Raw genomic sequence first — 19,447 nt, forward strand, 5'->3', positions numbered from 1 at the left:
CAGTATATAGTGACTTAAAAAGTCACTATATACTGATGCGAAATGCAGCGTGACACACAATGGGATCAACAGTGACGAATTCAACGTACTTACTGGAGTTAGACAGGGATGCGTGCTTTCTCCGTTTCTTTTTAACATAGCTATAGACTATGTTCTCTCCAAACTAGACTCCGACACAAGAGGGATACAATGGACGTTAACCACACGCCTAAGCGATCTAGAATACGCGGACGATATCTGTCTATTAGGTCAAAGGTTCCAAGATCTGGCTTACCAATCGGAAACACTTTCCACTGAAGCCAATAAAATAGGTTTGAAAATCAATATTAGTAAAACCAAGTCCATGAGAATAAATGCAAGGAACAACACGCTATTTACTATCGACAATATGCAGATTGAAAATGTGGAAAACTTTACGTATCTTGGAAGTGTCATAACAGAAAACGGAGGTACAGAAGACGATATTCGTATGAGGATACGAAAAGCTCAACAAGCTTTCAGCACGCTCAACCCTGTTTGGAGATCTTGCGAGTATACTACAAGGACAAAGATCCGAATATTCCGATCAAATGTCATGTCTGTTCTACTCTACGGATGTGAAACCTGGAAAGTGACAAACACCCCACAGACAAACTGCAGGTCTTTGTTAACAAATGTCTACGAAGAATTGTTCATATATTCTGGCCTAACACCATCAGAAACGACGATCTGCTACACCTGACCGAACAAAAGAGGGTACAAAATGAAATTAAGTCCAGAAAGTGGGGTTGGATCGGTCACACACTCCGAAAAAATAGTTGCAGTATCGCAAAGACTGCCCTAGAGTGGAATCCCCAAGGGAAAAGAAAAAGAGGTCGCCCAGTACAAACTTGGAGAAGATCCATCATGGACGAGATAAGAGGCCAAAGAAAGTCTTGGAATGAGGTAAAGGCCTTAGCGCAAAATAGAACCCGATGGCGCGTTTTCACTGAAGCTCTATGCTCCACTTAGGAGTTCAAGAACCTTATATATATATATATATATATATATATATATATATATATATATATATATATATATATATATATATATATATATATATATATATATATATATATATATAAGGAAAGTATGTCCTATTTGGAGTCGGTTGATGATGACTTGGTCTTTTCTATTACTCGGTAAGATGGGTTTGGTTCCTACTTGACTTAGACATTCCTTGAGTTTGTTGATAGTGTGATCCCAAGTGGTTTGCCACGCTCTGTACATCCCACGTGGGCTTTGATATTTACTTTGTGATCAGTCCAAGGCATTTGATTTATGATAGCAATACTTTGGTCGGTTATTGCATTGCTTGTCAGAGAGTCCACTTCCTCATTACCACTTATTCCCATATGGGAAGGTACCCAGATGAAGGAAATATGTTTTTGTTGAGTCTGTAGATAAGATAACTCTTCTTTGATCTTGAGAAGTATGGCATGAGTTGTATATAGCTGTTTTATTCCAAGTAATGCGCTTATTGAATCGGTAATGATGACAAATTTGCTTTCATTGATAGAACCACATTTTTTTATGGCCTGGTGAATTGCCGTAAGTTCTACGGTATATACAACAATTTGTTGTGATTCGTATTGTAGACTTGACGTTTTCGTAGCTGTAGGCTGCAGCATGTCCTTCATTACATTTGGAAGCATCAGTGAAGAATTGATGGGTTGTTGGGTATTTCGATATTACATTTTTATAAGTTTGATGTTAATGAAAGGATGTGTGGAATGTTTCGGGAGTTATTTTAGAGACGTGTCTATTTTTGGAGATTTAATCATCCAAGGAGGAAAATTTACATGAATAGGCATAGTAAGACTGAACTGTTCTAAATTAAGACCAATACGTTTTATTCGCTCAGGAAATGGTAGTTTTTTTATTGCATTGTTTCTATAAAGATTGGACGATATATTTGTTCTACAAAGTATTGTTGAGTAGGTTACGTTGCTGTTGTTTGCTGAAAATCTGGCAACGTAATTTAGTGATAGGAGTTGCCTTCGTTGGCATAAGGGCAGTTCATTAGCCAGAGCTTGTAAGCTTACTTACTGGACTAGTTCTTGTGGCACCTAAAACTAATCTTAAGCACATATTTTGAATGTAGTCAAGTTTTTTTAAAGAATTTTTGTTAGCAGTATCGTAGCATAAACAGCCGTAGTCTAGTTTACTTCGTATTAGTGATCAGTATAGAGTAAGTAAGGTTGTTGTATCTGCCCCCAAGAGGTATTTGTCAGCATTTTAATAGATTAATTCTGGATTGGCAAGAACGTTGCACATTGGTTATGTGGCTTTCCCAGTTTCAGGACAACTCCATTTAGTGTTAATTGAACATTAGGATAATTTTTTTTTGCTAAAAATTAAATAACTTGTCTTTTCACTAGAGAATATAAAACCCGTATTTTGTGACCAGCTGTCAATTGTGTGTAAGGTAGTTTGCAGTATATGTGTTCCCAGAGTTACATTGTTTGGTTTTAGATAAATGACTAAGTCATCTGCATATGCTAGCAAATGCAGGTAGTTTTATTTTATGTATAATACTATTAATTGCAATTAGAAAGAGAGTAAGACTTAGAATAGATCCTTGTGGACTGCCGTTTTGAAGTACTCGTCTGGAAGATGTAAATCCATTGGTTCTAACTCGAAAAGTTCGTGTTTCTAGAAAATTTTTATTAAAAGACAACATATGCCCTTGAACATCCTCTTCTTGAAGTGTTTTTAGTATAAGATGTCTCCATGTTGTGTCAAACGCTTTCTTATGTCAAAAAATACGGCAATAATAAGTTTTTGGTTGTGCAGAAAGGATTCATGTATACTTAGTTCAAGTGCTATTAGATTATCTGTTGTGGATATACCCGTAGGAAATCCATTTTGTCTGATACTTATTAGGTTATTGTTTTCGAGGTGCCATTTAAGACGATAATTAAGGATTTTTTCTAAAAGTTTGCAGGAACAACACGTAAGTGATATTAGACGATAGGAATTTAGATCGTCTTTTGGTTTATTATATTTAAGGATTGGAATTATAATTGCTTGCGACCATAGATCAGGAAAGTCATGGTGAATAAAAATATTGTCAAAAATATTAACTAAGTAATATTAGTTTGGCATTCAGAGGAAGATTTCGTTAGAAAAGAGGGTGGATATCATCAGGTCCTGGACTCGAATTTTTAGCACTTAAACAAAATTCTAATTCCTGAAGACTTACTGGTTTGTTTATTGAATGGCCTCTCTCTATGATTTGTATATTTGAAGACTCCGTTAGTTTCTTGTGCTCTAGAAAGGATAGGCTGTAATTTTAATCACTAGAATTAAGTTATATATATATATATATATATATATATATATATATATATATATATATATATATTCTGGAATATCTTCTTTGTTTGAATGAGTTTGGTAATTGTATGATAGAGTGTCTATACTTCGGAAGTATTTTGTCCCTTTTATTCTGCGGACTTTGTTCCATATGTTGTCTAACGGAGTGGAAGGATTTATTGAAGAAACGTACTTTTTCCAACTTTCTCGTTTTGATTTTTTAATTAATTGTCTGTTTTGAGCTCTGAGATTTTTAAACCTTAAAAGGTTTTCGATAGTTTTATGTTTCTTGTAAACGTTAAAAGCGTGTTTAGACAAAGTGAGTGATTATGCAATTTCGTTATTCCACCAAGGAACTGGCAGCCTTTGACTCGATTTAGTTTTTCCCACTGCGATTGTTGCTGCAGAAATAATAATGTTATTAAATATTTCAAGATTTTGGTTTGCGTTATTGGTTAAATTAGATTTGTTTGTTTGTTCTTCTAGCAGTGTTTGATATAAATGCCAGTCGTCTGACTTTATTTTCCATGTCTGGTGAATTGGAAAAAATGATTTCTCATTAGCGTTTAAGCATATTTATATATTTGTGGGAGCTAAGAAATTGATTAACTACATATTTAAAGGAGAGGTAGATGCAGATGCGGTTGTTTGCTATTTTGGATGCCCAAACAACATTTTTGGACTGTACTACTGATCCAACAGCTTTTACATATTCGAAAACTTTTATTCCTTGTATGGATGAAAGTATATGTTTGAAACTGTTAAATGCATTGGAGTAAGATATATGTGACGTAGTGGGTATATTTCGTAAAGTAGTAGCTGTTTACGTACATTGGCACAGAGGATCTGAAGCCGGACCTGGTCACTTAATAAAATTGTGCTGCAGCCTAATTACTTTATAGAAGCAAGAACCAGCAAAAAGTTGTTGTTGATAATCGACAAGTTGAATTGAAATCGACAAAATATTTTGCCTTTTAAACTTCTGATTTTAAGGTTATTAAATGCAGTTTTGTACTCACAGAATTCTACGATTTTCAGTGCACTGTCACATTAACCTTTAAGTTGCAAACAGTCTATATTTTATATTTATTATATATTTTTAATTTTAACTACTAGTAATTAACAATTTGTCAGAACCGATATAAAGCTATATGATCTGCTAGATATCGGGGCCGGACTCAGATATCAGCTTTTGTTCGTGAGGTATGCCCATTGTAAGTTTTAAAAGTGACAGACTATAGATTCCGGCATGTCAATAGAAATTTTGTATCGAATATTCAAAATTTATGTTTAGAATTGAGTCTCTGTGGAATAGAAAGTTATAGATTATTAACAAATGTAATTAATAATTCCTTTTTATTTTAGTATGTAGTTGAAAAAGATGTAACATTTGATCATGGCATTGAAGGTTCTATTGTGGAAGATAACTTCTTCGCAAATATCGCTGTCACGAAAGGCTACAAATTCAACTTCATTCAAGGCGTGATGTGGGAAAAATCACCGTTTACCTTTAGTGACTGCATAAAACAAAGAACACGTTGGAATCAAGGAGTATTTTTAATTTTGAGTTCTTCGAAAATCCCCCTAAAAAATAAATTTTTTATATTCTTTTCATTTTGTGCTGTTTTAGCATCTCCTTTATCAATGGTTTATTATATATTATCACTATTTTATCCCATACCATTATGCACCATATTAAATCTTTTGAATGCGTTCATACTTTCTGTTTGCTCTTATAATAATGTATTTGGTGTTATTAAATCATTTAGCATAGAAAGATTTGGTATATTTAAAGTCATTTTAATCGCAACTATATCTTACCTTTTGTTACCGGTTTTAGGGGTACTTCAAAGTTGCGTGTCATACCAAAGTTTATTTGGAAAGAAAAATAAATTTTATATAGTCGATAAGAATATTAAAGAGACAGTAACGTTGCAAACAGTGTAATTTCTTATAAAATAAAAAAATATGTATCAAAACTGTTTAGTGTTTTTAGGTTAGAGTTAGTTTATGAGGTTGAACATCTATTAAAAATATTATTATTCGAAATACAAAAGCCCCTTTATCTCATATATTTCATCCTTATATGAATATTTTCTTTACTGAAAAGTTATTACTTTATATTTAGTGTTATTTCATTTTTTTTTTTTTTATTTACAAAAAACTCGCTTTAACCTAATAAGGTTATTAGCGGAACGGTAACAATTAATTACACTTTACTTATTAAATTACATTCTTTTAAAAACAGAATTCGCACTTTTCCACTAACACATGTTTTACTGTAAGGGGTGAACCGCACTGATCACAAATCGGATGTTCTTCTTTTTTAAACACATATTCATGGGAAAACTGGGTATGTCCAAGTCGTAAACGGGAAATGATCATTTGCTTTCGTCTAGCCTTTTCACTGCGGGAACCAGATATACACGTAAAATAATTTCGTGCCCGTATAACGGGAACCGGCTAAATACGCGTACCCTTTTTCGGCATTCGCTGCGGAAACCGTATGAATCAGATACTGCTTACGTATTGTATGTTGCCTATAGAAAAGAGTTAAGCATGTTATATCAAAATTTACAATATATTTAAAAATTTTATGCTTCACTGCGGGAGCCGTACAAATCCGCACCTTTTTACACAGGCACGCACCACAGGGATTTACTTGTAAAATCTTTCTCTTTCGCCGTATTTAGGTACGATAGTTTTTAACAGCGTATTTGAATTTATTTTCTTTAAGAATTTAATTGTGTGAATTACAGCTGCTGATATACCTATTTGAAAAATAGGGAAAAAAACTGTCGAATTATGAGTTTTAGTAAATACAATAGAATTGTTATCAAATTTCCCAGAATGGTTAACAGGTAAGAAATATTCAAATTGAAATAATTTTATTACCTATTGCATTAATTAGCTAATAGCAAAGACGGTTCGAGACAGCTTGTCATACCTATTGTAGGGTATTGTTAAAAGATTTTTATTTACTACCTGAAATTTATGATATAAATATTTTAATATTATATAAGTTGGACCGAAATGAAAGACTTATTGTTGTCAAAACATATTTTTTGGATTGTTTCTATAATGTAAAGAATTTATAATTTACTTGACCATTATTTGAAAAACCTTTTAGGATAATAATATTTTATGAATATTCAAAGAAGACGTAAACTACAGACTTGATAATGTTAAGATTATTTCTTTTAAGCCATAAATGAATTCTGCATCTCTCCTCCGGGTTGCGTGCAGCGTCTATTTTTATTATGATCATAGTGTTGTACACCATTCTGTACTATAGTGTATTTTTATGTATGAGAGAGTAATAAAACAATAAATTATGTATGCAAATCCCTAAACTGTTGATACGGGTGACTCAATGAAAAACAGATATTTGTCAACAAGTTTACAGAAGTATATAGGAAAACAATTTTAAATTGAGTATGACCACCAGGTATAAAGGTTGGAGCAGAATAGAATACAATAGTTGTGAGAGTTACTAATCCCTAAATAGGGTTGCCAGTGTCGGAGTGATGGAGGTTAACAGGTACTAATGAATTTGCAAGAAATGTAAGATGTTTATTTTATTGGTTATATATAACCAATAAAAGTTTAATAAGTACCTACCTATTTGCAAAATAAAGTTTAATTCTTTAGATAAAATAAAACGTTTTATTTTATCTTTTTGCAAAATAAAATTTAATTCTTTGCCTATTTGCAAAATAAAGTTTAATTATTTAGATAAAATAAAACGTTTTATTTTATCTGAAATGAGTGCATTCCACGAAGTAAGGGTTTCAACAATCAAACATTTAATTCTTTAATTCCAGGAATCTACGACAGTAATTGACTAGATAATTACCTTCTAAACTTATTCCACAGAAAATGTGATAGTGGGTTTTTCCATTTTGTATATAGGAAGGTCCAAGTGGCGTATTCAAAATTCTTAACAGTTCACTAAAAGTAGGTACTTCAGTTGCAAGGTGCAGTTTATTGTGTATACTAGTGTTATGGAAATTTGGAAGTGCCATGTAAACGCCGAAAAATTGGTCCTCTAACAGTTAATGAAAAAACATTAATATTTAATTGTTTTAAATCATTTACAGACAAACGTTTATGTGAAAGTGTTGATGAGACCGTTGAGTTAGTTAGCAGTACACTTGGTGTTGGGAAATCTACGATTTACAGAGTTATTAAAGAAGAGAAATGTGGTAGTTTTCAAATGCCACGTAATGCTCCAGGGAAACCAAAATTTCAAATAGAATATCATTTTAAAGAAGGACTTCGACAGAAAGTGCATGAATTCTTCTTTAGACAAGAATTTCCAACATTGGATAAAGTTCTTGTCTCAGTTCGAGATGATAAGGATTACCCAGAAATGAGTCGAAGTACGTTATGGAAACTTTTAAAAGAAATAGGCTTCCGCTGGAAAAAGAATCCCAGAAAGTCTATTTTATTAGAAAGAAGCGATATTGTCATATGGAGAAGACATTTTCTAAGAACCATAAAGGAAATGAGAAACCAAAAAAGAAAAATATTTTATCTTGATGAAACATGGATCAACGAGGGTCATACACCAAATAAATTTTGGCAGGATGAAACTGTTACAAGTCAAAGGCACGCTTTTATAAATAACTTATCTACTGGTTTAAACCCACTATCAGGAAAGGGACGCAGGCTGATAATAGTACACATTGGCAGTTCAGACGGTTTTGTTGAAGGTGGTTTATTAACTTTTGAATCAACTCGTACCGGTGACAACCATGAAGACATGAACGCTGATGTCTTTCAAGAATGGTTCGAACAAATGATAGATCTTCTTACTAAGAACTGAGTAATAGTAATGGATAATGCAAGTTATCACTCCAGACTTATAGAAGGACTGCCCACAACCAAGTGGTTAAAAAAGACTTGCAGAATTGGCTGAGTTCAAAAAATATTACGTACCATCCCGGATCTATAAGAAAGGAACTTTATTCGTTGTGTGCCCTTCATAAAGAAAAATTTAAAAAATACGAAATTGATGAAATTGCCAAAAATCGTGGAATGACAGTACTTAGATCCCCACCATATCATTGTGAATTAAACCCGATTGAACTGGTATGGGCACAGATAAAGAGTGAAGTTTCAAGAAAAAATACCACTTTTAAAATTCATGATGTTAAACAGTTGTTTTTGGAGGCCGTAAATAATGTAAAACCTGAAAACTGGGAAAAGGCAGTAAATCACACTATTAAAGAAGAGGAAAAAATGTGGAAGCTGGACAATATTACTGATAAAATGATCGAGCCAGTTATTATAAATCTTGGTTCTGAAAGTTCATCTTCTGAATCTGATTTGGATTTGTAACAAGTAGCTGTAAGTTTTATATTAATATTTTTATTGATCTATTTAACATACCTTAGACGGATTTAAAAACTCTTTTTCTCTTTTGTAATTTTTAAAAATTAAAAAAAATGTGAATTTTTTAATACCCTTTTTAATGTAGGCCAGTCAGTTCTAATATAGTGTGTGATAAAAGAGGTCACTTTTGTTTACATACACATAACACTTTATAACACTGAAATAATTCATTTATTTTTTACAATTATTCAAAGTAATTTTTCAATTAATCTTGAGCACGCCCATGGAGTGGTCGGAGCTACCAGTTAAAATTATGCTAATTACTCTCTCGTTCATAAAAATAAACTATAATAGTAGTGTATTTTTTTACAAAAATAAGTGGGTGATTCTTAAATTTAAATTTCTTATACATTATTGACTAATAAAAACAATTGCTGAGTGAAACGGCTCGTATACGCAATATCTTAGCGAAAGTGAACTATATGAAATTTTAATGGAAAGTGACAGTGAGAATGAGTGTATTCTTGAAGAATTTGATGAAGAAAGTGATGAATCTGGAGAAGAAAATGATAATGAAGTCTACCATCATCAACACAGGTTAGTGAAAATAGTGCTTTAACTTTGGAATCTACTTCTCTTCAACCAAGCTAAACGTCGTAAACGTGAAAAGATTCCGTTATATAAATGGGAAAATGGAGATCTACAACCAACAGTTCATAATTTTAACGACAATACATCATAGTGTTTGAATGAAAATTTTAAAAGTAGTCCAAGTGTTTTAAGTAGTTTCAAAATATTTTTTTCTTTGACTTTTATGAAAGCAATGGTTGTTGAAATTAACAATTTTACAAATTCGTTGTGGAACATAGTGATATTGAACAAAATTCTCGTGTCGCAACAAATTGGAAAGACACTGATGTTGATGAAGAGTATTGTTTTGTAGCTTTGTCTTTTAAAGGCTAGCATTTAAACAGTATATACCCTCTAAAAGGCACATATTTGGAATTAAATTCCACGTTTTATGTAACTGCGAGACAGGCTACAATTTGGACTTTATCATTTATACTGGGTCTAATACTGACATTAAAATCTTTGATACAGACCTAAAAAAAAGGCATAGCCTGTAATGTGCCTCTATGCATTACGCCATGTTTTAAAAAATACAATTGTATAACAAATTTTAGATTTTCCTTTTAATGTAGTCAAAACTTTTATTTATATTTTGCATTTGAATGTTCTGTGTACCATTTGTTTGTAGTTTTTTACCTTGTTGCTACAATTACTAATGATAGATTAAATACCTCATGATAATTTTTCAGTATATTTAATTTTTTTTATTTTTCAAAAATCTAACAGCAACAAATTTATAGTTACTTGTTACTTCTACTAAATTGTAAATACAGTCCTGAATAGACTGTATTGATACACTGCGCGAACCGTATTTATACGCCATAGTACTTCATCGACTGACTGCGGCAACCGTTTTGATCAGCACGGGCATGAAACAGCCGTACCAGAAACCATACTACTTTTATAACTAGCCGCAGTGAAAAGGCTAGATACATCGGGCGGTTGCCATTGTCCAATTTTATTTTTTATTTCCTGAAGCTTTGATGGTCTGGATTTCCATTTATTGTCCCAGATCTCTAAAATATGTTTCATAAAGTAGCTTTTTAGATTAATACTAACAGATTGGAGAGACATTTGGGTACTGTTATCATTTATGGCTTCTTTCGCATTTCGGTCGGCTGCTTCATTAGCTGCTATTCCGACGTTTGATGGCACCCAGAGAAACTTGATACTTATATCTTTAGTATGTAATTTATTTATTTCTTCCTTTATTAGTAAAGCTAATGAATGCTGGGTGTATATTTTCTTGATTAGCTGTGGTGATGACATAGAATCTGTCACGGTTAATATTTTTTCACCTTATTCGCATTTGCATGTGGTAATACTTGGTAGATTGCATAAAGTTTTCCTGTGAATAGGGTTATAGTATCTGGAATTCTATGTTTGAGAATCTCTGTGTTGTTAATTATTACCACCTCGACTCCATTTTTAGTTTTAGACGCGTCTGTGTAGTATACTGTGTAATCGGAATGAGAGTTAATTAGATCTCTGAAGTGTTGTATGATAAGATTGGGGTTAGTGCTATTTTTTTGGAATTGTAATAGACTACAAATAAGTATTTAAATTTTTACAATCCAAGGTGGACATGAAGATATATTTTTGTATCGAAGTGTGGAAATTACTTCCAGTTAAGTAGTTTCATTGCATGATGGATTCTGCAGAAATATGGAAGATTGAAATTTGACGAGTCATTCATCATAGATATGTTTAAAATGTTATTTATTGGAATCCTTTTATTTACATGTATGTTAGAAGCGTAGTTTAGAGTTAACAGCTGTCTACGAAGCTTTAGCGTGGGTTCACCTATTTCGGCTTGTATGCTATTTATCGGAGTTGTTCTGTATGCCCCAATTATAATCCTTAGGGAGGTGTTTTGTTATATATATATATATATATATATATATATATATATATATATATATATATATATATATTTAGGGATTCTACAGTATTCTCTGCCTTCCCTCGCTCAACCGTTTTCATCTCTCTCTGTTGTTCCATTCTCCATCGTTTAGTCCTCTCTTTCTCATGGCGTCGTCTACTTCGTTCCTCCAGTATTTTCGGGGTCGTCCTCTTTTCCTCCTTCCTATGGGGCTCTATTCGGTTATTCTCTTTATCCATCTGCTGTCGCTAGTTCTTCTTATATGTTCATACCACTTTAGTCTTTTTTGTTCTATATATGTTAGTATGTCTGTTTCTATTGATGTTCTTTGCTTTATTTCGTCATTACTTCTCCTATCCATTCTTGCTACTCTGCAGCATCTTAACAGGCATTCGATCTCTGTTGCTACTATCTTACTGCTGTTTTTCTTGTTTATGATTTAATTTTCAGCCCCGTATGTCATAATACTTCGCACTAATGTTTATAAATCTGCGTTTTTGTCTTCATATTTAGGTGTCTATCCCACCATACTGAGTTAAGTTGTCGGATTGCTGTTTTTGTTTGTCCTAATCTTTGTGTAATTTCTTCCTCTGTTGTTGTGTTTTTCGTGATTATAAACCCCAGGTATTTGAATTTATCCTTTCCTTTGATTGTTACGTTGTCATCAATCTGTAGATCTTCTATGTCTTCTTCACTTGTGGATAGGTACTCTGTTTTGTGTATATGTGGTCTATGCATGATCTTCATGCCGTGAAGCCTGCCTGATCCTCCCCGATTTTGCCTTTTATCGCTTGCTCTATCTTTTCTCGTAGTATCTTCCCATATAATCTTCCTATTGATGATATTACGCTTATTCCTCTGTAGTTTTCGCATCGTTTTCTATCTCCTTTCTTAAATATAGATGTCATATATGCCGCCGTCCATTCCTTTGGGAGCTGTTCTCCATTTATGGCTTTCTGAAATATCCATTGTGTCATCCAGTGTAATTTTTTTGATCCGTATTTTATAAGCTTAGGTGAGATGCCTCCAGGTCCCGGTGCTTTCTTATTTTTGATTGCTTTTATGGCCGTTCTCATTTCCCTATCGGTTATTTCTATTTCTTGTTGTGGGAATCTGCTTCGTCTTCGCCTGTTTTCTTTTCCAATGAATTGTGGTCTTTGTTCTGTTAATATTTCCTTGTAATAGTCCTTCCATTCTTTGTCATGTATATTTCCCAATTTAATTTTTTCTTTTAAGTTTTGTTTCAATCCTCTCAGTACTTTCCATGGCTCCGAAGTTCTTGTACCTCCTATATATGTTTTCATATTTAAGCAGATTCTTTCCCATTCTTTATTCTTTTGCTGTGTTATTTGTTTTTTCACTTCTCTATCTTTTTCTCTACATTCTTTATAAACTTCATCGTTGTTTGTAGTCAGCCATTTTCTGTATAGTTGCTTTTTTTCTTCAATTATTCCTTTTGTTGGTTCATTTATTTCATAATAGTGCTGTTTATTTGTTATATGTTCTTTTTCCCCAAGGGCTTCGAATGCTGCTTGCTTTATACTCGCCTTTATATGCTCGTATATTTCTTCGATGTTGCCGTATCTAAATTCTATTAATGTTCTTCTACTTATTTTTGATTAGTATTCCCACTCCTGCCGTTGCTCTACATTCTTTATTAACTCCGCTCCAGCAGTGGATATGGTCTTCTATTGTTTCCGTTCCATTTCCTTTCTTTTTGGTTTCTGTTGTTACTAGTATGTCGATGTTGCTTTCTTTAAACTCTTTGATCACTTGCGTCTCCTTTTTATTCCATTCTTGTATATTCCGTGTTGCACATATGAATGTTCTATCTTTCCTTCGTTTCGATTTTTGGTTGAGCTTTGATAAGTCTTTCATGCTATTAAGTGCTTCTTGAAACTCCCCATAACTAAGGGGTGTATTGTTTGGGTTGAAATCGTCAGAGATTGTAATAGGTACTGCCTCCTCCACTTGTTTGTAGGTTAGGAATTCGTTACTGTAAATGTCTGGATGAGAATTTTTGATAGGTATCAGCTAGTTCATTTACTATCTCCTGTGGCTCAGTTAGTAACGTTCTTTCTTTCTCCAGACTTACAATTTGTTGATAGGTGTCCTGTTATTTTTTAACTTTTTTCCAAACGGATGATATATCTGTACTACTCTTTATGCTAGATATGTATTTCTGCCATGATTCTTGTTTGCTTTTTTTATGATTCTTCTGATTTCAGCTCTACGTTTTTTGTACTCTGTTAATATATCAATACTTTTGTACTTTTTGTATCGGTTCCAAATTGTCTTGTAAGTTCTTCCATAAAATGCAGTATTGGTGAGATCGACACGCCTCCTTCAGACTCAGCAATTTCATCAGAAAATTTTTTTGCAAAACCCAAACCCTCTAAACCAAAAAAAACGCGCTCATCTAAAATCCCATCTACACGGGAAACTCTTGAAAATTTCATTGATAATCATACCCCACCATTCGTTTTAAATTACCACCAATTGTCCTTACTGATTGATAATGTCCAAGGCTCTCCCGACACTATTGGTGTCGTTAAAGTATTTACAAGTGATATGGCTGGTTTACTCCATCTTTAACAAAGCAGCTATCAATATGCAAATGATAGATCTACACAAAGCAAGTTTACAAAACTTCAAAAAAAAACTACTCAACCATTTAGAGAAAGAGATTTCTGACTTAGATAGTGACTCTTCTGTAAACAATTGTTCAGTATCATCTAACTCTGACTCTAATAACAACATTCAACTCGATACTTCAATGGAACATTGATGGAGTTTTCCATCGTCTCCCTATGCTACAGCTTCTTTTATCTGAATATTCTCCAGATATTATTTGTCTACAGGAGAAAAACTTAAAGACCAATCAGTTGTACAATTCAAAAAATTTCACTTGTTTTCGCAAAGACCGTACAGAACTTCTTAACGAGCTTACACTCACAAAAGCCCTGATCATAACAGATTCCCTTAGCTCTCTAAACTCATTAAAACACATTTTTCCGAAACATCCTTTTGAAAAGTTGCTAAAATACCAGCTTTCCCAAGCTCATGAACATGGAAGAAGCGTCCAATTTTTATGGCTCATACGTCGGAATAACAGGAAATGAAGAAGCTGACAGGACTGCCCGAGAGGCAATTTTAAGTGATTTGTCGGAGCCGATAGACAAGTGCGTTTTCAGTTACTTACAAGTTTATTTTAAAAATAAAGTGTTGTGTTTGTGGCGAAATGAGTGGTCTCAAACTAATTCCAATCTAAATAAATTCAAAAATAAGGTGTCTCAGTGGTTTCCATCATCGCGTAATAGACGTGAACAAATTGCGGTTGCGCGTTTACGTCTAGGACATACCAGATTTGTAACGCTACCGTGCTACATTAATATTACAAGGCCTGAATCGCTCACTGTCGAAGAGAATTGGGCGGGGTTTTCTTAAACATATAGAAACTATATCGTATCTTAAATTCAAGCACAATTAGATAATATTAAATTTAAATTTATTATTGGACGCCACCCCTGGTTTATCCTCGAAGGGGAAGAGCAAAAAAAAATTAAGATTTATTGAAAGTTTACAAGAAAACTATTCTTTATTATTTCTTAGTATTGAACAAAAAGAAAACATTAAAAGTTACGTTATCCCAAAGGGATTCCAAAATATTATTTTATGTTAACATTATCATAAACAAAAAGTCTTTGTATCGTATTAAATTAAGAATTGGTTATAAAGAAAATGAATGTATATATATATTAACCCCAAATTTCGAAATTTGTTTACATTGAAAATAATATAGTTATTTATCAACTAGGAACAATGAAGAAAATAAACCTTTAAATTAAATTAGAACACTTCACTATATTTTCATTTTTTTTGAGTTCATAATCATTTCTGTTGCCTTGAAAGTAGGTATAATAAAAATTGGTACAACCTTAATCTGCTCTGTTTCTCTTCTTATTTAATCAGTCACCAAATAAACCATTGATTCAGCTACGTACTATATCAAATCACCACCATCCTAGATAAGAGGGGTTAGGGATTCCATAAAAAGATACTGCTACTGGGCCATGATCTGGAATATCTCCATAGCAATACTATCTTGCGACGAGTATTAGAAATATAATATCAGCATTATAGCCTCTCCAATAAGGGTCTAAAAAATAAATATCTATCTGAAATATGGACAAGAAAAGGATTTATTAGCTCACCTCTGAATTGAGACCCACTTTGGAAACACGTCTTAACGGTTGGACGGTCTTAACAGAAAAGAGCGAAGCGCTATCATGGCGCCTGAATCTGGAAATTGGGCGTGAGTGACAAGTTGAAAAATATGCTCATCTACCGGATATATTTGGGAATTACAGAAGAATCCTTGAGTCGGCTACAGGTAGGTACTTGACAGATAGATGGGGCTATTAGTTTTATTAAAAAAAAATATAATCGAAATATATAATGAGTTTGTTTTAAATCTTTTGAAACGGTTACAGATTAACGCACTCCTACCTTTTCACAAAAAAAAAAAATTTGTAGTAAATATGACCAAGAAAGACAGCGCTACAAGATCCCAAACGCTCTACCACAGGCTCTAGGTTAAAACTGTTCCTGTGACAATATAGTGAATTATCTCAGATCCATAAACATTTTGTACAATCTGTAGGTGTTTAACTTTGTTATTAATATTTTGTTCCGTGTCGCTAATAACCTTTTGGTGGATGCGACTTTTTTTTTCTAATAAAAAAAAACTCTCGACCTTTAGCAGCATAGTAAGGCGGTCCACCATCTTGCAGAAACATTACCTTCATTATTGAAAAGTAGTGGAAAAATACGGTTTCCCAAAATACTTGCCCATACAGTCAGTTTTTGAGGGTGTTGACCATGGATATGGATTGACCAAACCAATATGGATTGATATCGCTCCAATAACGAGAGTTTTTATTTCGCAATTCACTGCAAATTTGGATTATCGATTATTTTTTGCGTAAAATATTTGAAAAACTCGTAAAATAATGTTTAACTGAGTAATTTATATAAAATACAATCTAATAATAAAATAAGTACAGTCATTTTAGTAAAAAATTAATTAATAATCATTAATCATTAAGTAATTTTCTTTCCGCATCTTCTTTAAGAGCGTATACGCAAAATTTCGATCCAATGCTTTTTCAGCGCATTCATTTTTTCGAATCCTGAAAAAAGTAAGTAATTAATATTTTTGAAAAATTTAAACGCAGAATGAAAGTTATTATCGAGGGCCGAAAGTCTCTGAAAACTTCTACGATGTGTATTTTACAGGGGTGAAAAAGAAGAGAAAAAATTAAGTGTGATTTTTAATTTCAAATATCTCATTCAAAAGAAACTTTTTGTTTCTTCTAAGGGACGTTCGGCCATCGGTAATAATGTAATATTTCATCCTACCCTTAAATTTTTTAAAAATATTAATTAGTTTTCTCAGGATTCGAAAAAAATTAGCATTTAAAATTATAAAATTTTTCGCCTACGCTTTTAAAAGTATGACTCCTCCCTGCAACGTTTAGTATCAGGATATCAGAAATACTAGCAGATTGTTGGATCTTCCGTCTGTTGCTATGTTGGGCAAGTAAGTTGTCGTGGCACATTACAGTTTATAACTTTGAAGACCTCGTTACAGTTTCCTTCAGGATCGGTTCGGTTCGTTTAGGAGTTACCACGTAGATGGCGAAAGATTTCAAGAAAATATTTTAAAAATTATAAAATATATTATATTATTATTTTTAATTTGTTATAACTGGGATTTCACACAATAATATTTCAAGATATTAAATTTAATTAATATAGTAACTAAATAGCACGTTTAAAACACATTTTGAAAATTTGGAAACAGATATTTATGCTAAAATGTGTGCTGTGGTCTTGCACAATTTACAATATTTTTATCAAAATTTTTAGCTAAACATAAATTAAGTGTTAAAAAATTAATTACAGGTAAAAGTTAGTTATCAGAAAATTGTGTAATCTGGCAAACGAAAGAGTATTTATACAGTAGAGTTTTATAACTTCTTGAAAATTTTGTAACTAATATACCTACATTGCAGAAATTCCTACGAAAAGTAAAACAAAACTATAGACATGTGCTACTGTTAGATATTTCACCAAATATCTTAGCTTGTACAGATGCGTGTATTTATGTCTTCATGTATCTTCTAAAAACATTCTTAGGTACTTAAATTAAACAAAGAGGAGAAGAAACGAGTAAATAAAGATATTAAATATGAACTAAGGAGACATTTAGGCTGTATTAATATGTCGTGTCTTCTATTCCTGTCCTTCTTCTTCTTTATCTTTATAAGCAATTCTGCTTGTTCATTTAATACTTCTACGGCAGGTTGTCACTATCTTATGCGCCTTCGTCCGATACTTCTTTTGCCGATTGGTGACTTATCTCTTGCTATTTTGACGACACGTGTCTCGTCCATTCTGTTTATTTGGTTATTCCATTCTTTTTTTCTATTTTGTGTCCATTTATTTATACACTGTGATTTATATTGTCTTCTAATGTCTTCACTTCTCTTTCGATCTCTCAGCGTATTTCCTGTAATTCTTCTCAGTGCTCTTATCTCTGCCATTTCCAGTAGCCTTTGCGTTGTGGCTGTGTCGGGTCTTGTTTGTGGGGCATTATGTCATTATTGGTCTTACACTGGCTTTATGAATTCTTGACTTTATCTTAGTATTAATTTGTCTGTTTCGCCATATAGTGTTACTAAGGCACCCTACCAATCTATTTGCTTTTTGTACTTGATCTCTCACTTCTTTGTCCAGGTCTAGATAGCTGGACAGTGTAATTCCCAGGTATTTTATTTCCATTACTTGTTTAATATTAATGTCATCAATTTCTATTTTACATCTGGTTGGTTCTTTGCTGACTACTATTGTTTTAGTTTTCTGAGATGTGATTGTCATATTAATTTCTTTTGCTCTTATGTTAAATCTGTGGATCAGACTTTGCAGACTATCTTTATCTTGAGTTATCAATATTGCGTCGTCTGCGTAACTAATTACTTTTATTTCTTTGTTTCCCATTATGTATTCTCTTCCTTTGTTAACAATTTTGATGATTTCATCATGATTAAATTGAAGAGCAAGGGACTCAATCAGTCCCTTGTCTTATTCCGCTGCCTATTTGTATAAATTCTGTAAGTTGCCCCTCTCTTCTGACTTCCATTTTGTTGTTTTGGTAGATGTTCTTGACAGTTTTTATAATATTTAAGGGAACTTTCTATTGTTACGATAAATTCTAACCCTAAACTGTTAATATTGAATATGACTAATTCTGTTTTGTTGTAGAAATTTCGGCGTTTGTTTACCAGAAGCCTCTAGACCCGAATTATGATGAGTCATCCATCTCGAGGGTTTCAAGCAGTTGAAAAACTAGTTTTAGCCGTTGACCGCCTTCTAGTTTACTCGATGGCATTCCCGTTATTCTTGTCACCACCACCAATAGTGTTCTAGTAAATTCGAGTCTGCTATAAGGAATTCCGGAACTAACGGAGGTTTATATAAAAGAGAAATTTTTTATGGAGGGTCAATTAAAATCTGAAGACTCGCGCCAGCGATTTAATTGTCACGTTCGCCTTTAAGAAAATTATGTATTATTGAGTAGTTAAATAAATTAATATAAGTTATCGTGCTTTTTATTAAATTAAAATAAGAACCTTTTAATAAAGACATTATAAATTGAATGAAGACAAAAGACAACAGTTAAATAAATATCATTTCATTGGTGTCAGAAGTGGGATATAAAATAAATTGTGAAAATGGCTACGATTTATGAGTTGACAGTGACTAATTTAAGAAGACATCTTGAAGACAGAGAATTAGCTTCTACCGGAAAAAAGGCTGAGTTAGTCCAACGACTAAAGAACGCTTTGCTAGAAGAAGGACTAGATCCAGAGACTTATATATTTGAAGATGCTGTCCTCTCGTCGATTTCGAAAGTTTCTGGTGACATCGCATCATTAGAGAACAAAGTTTCCGGCGACATCGCATCATTAGAAAACAAAGTTTCTGGCGATATTTCAAAAGTTTCTGGTGACATCGCATCATTGGAGAACAAAGTATCTGGCGATATTTCGAAAGTTTCCGGCGACATCGCCTCATTAGAAAACAAAGTTTCTAACGAGATTTCCTCTCTGGAAAGTAAAGTTTCTGCTAACATCTCTAAAGTAACTTCTGAGATGTCTGCCCTCGACGATAGAATATCTTCGTTAAAAATCCAAGTTG

General features: G+C 32.9%; 1 protein-coding gene across 1 annotated transcript in view; it reads left to right on the forward strand.

The window, feature by feature from the left end:
• LOC140446909 (beta-1,4-mannosyltransferase egh-like) overlaps positions 1 to 5,356 on the forward strand; it is a 54,028-nt gene extending 48,672 nt beyond the window's left edge. Inside the window, exon 4 of the mRNA XM_072539498.1 lies at positions 4,702 to 5,356. Coding sequence (XP_072395599.1) covers positions 4,702 to 5,283 — 582 coding nt within the window. The 3' untranslated portion in view covers positions 5,284 to 5,356. The remainder of the gene's footprint in view (positions 1 to 4,701) is intronic.
• Positions 5,357 to 19,447: the final 14,091 nt, after the last annotated feature.

The sequence above is a fragment of the Diabrotica undecimpunctata genome, chromosome 7, assembly GCF_040954645.1.
Source record: "Diabrotica undecimpunctata isolate CICGRU chromosome 7, icDiaUnde3, whole genome shotgun sequence".
Taxonomy (NCBI): Eukaryota; Metazoa; Arthropoda; class Insecta; order Coleoptera; family Chrysomelidae; genus Diabrotica; species Diabrotica undecimpunctata.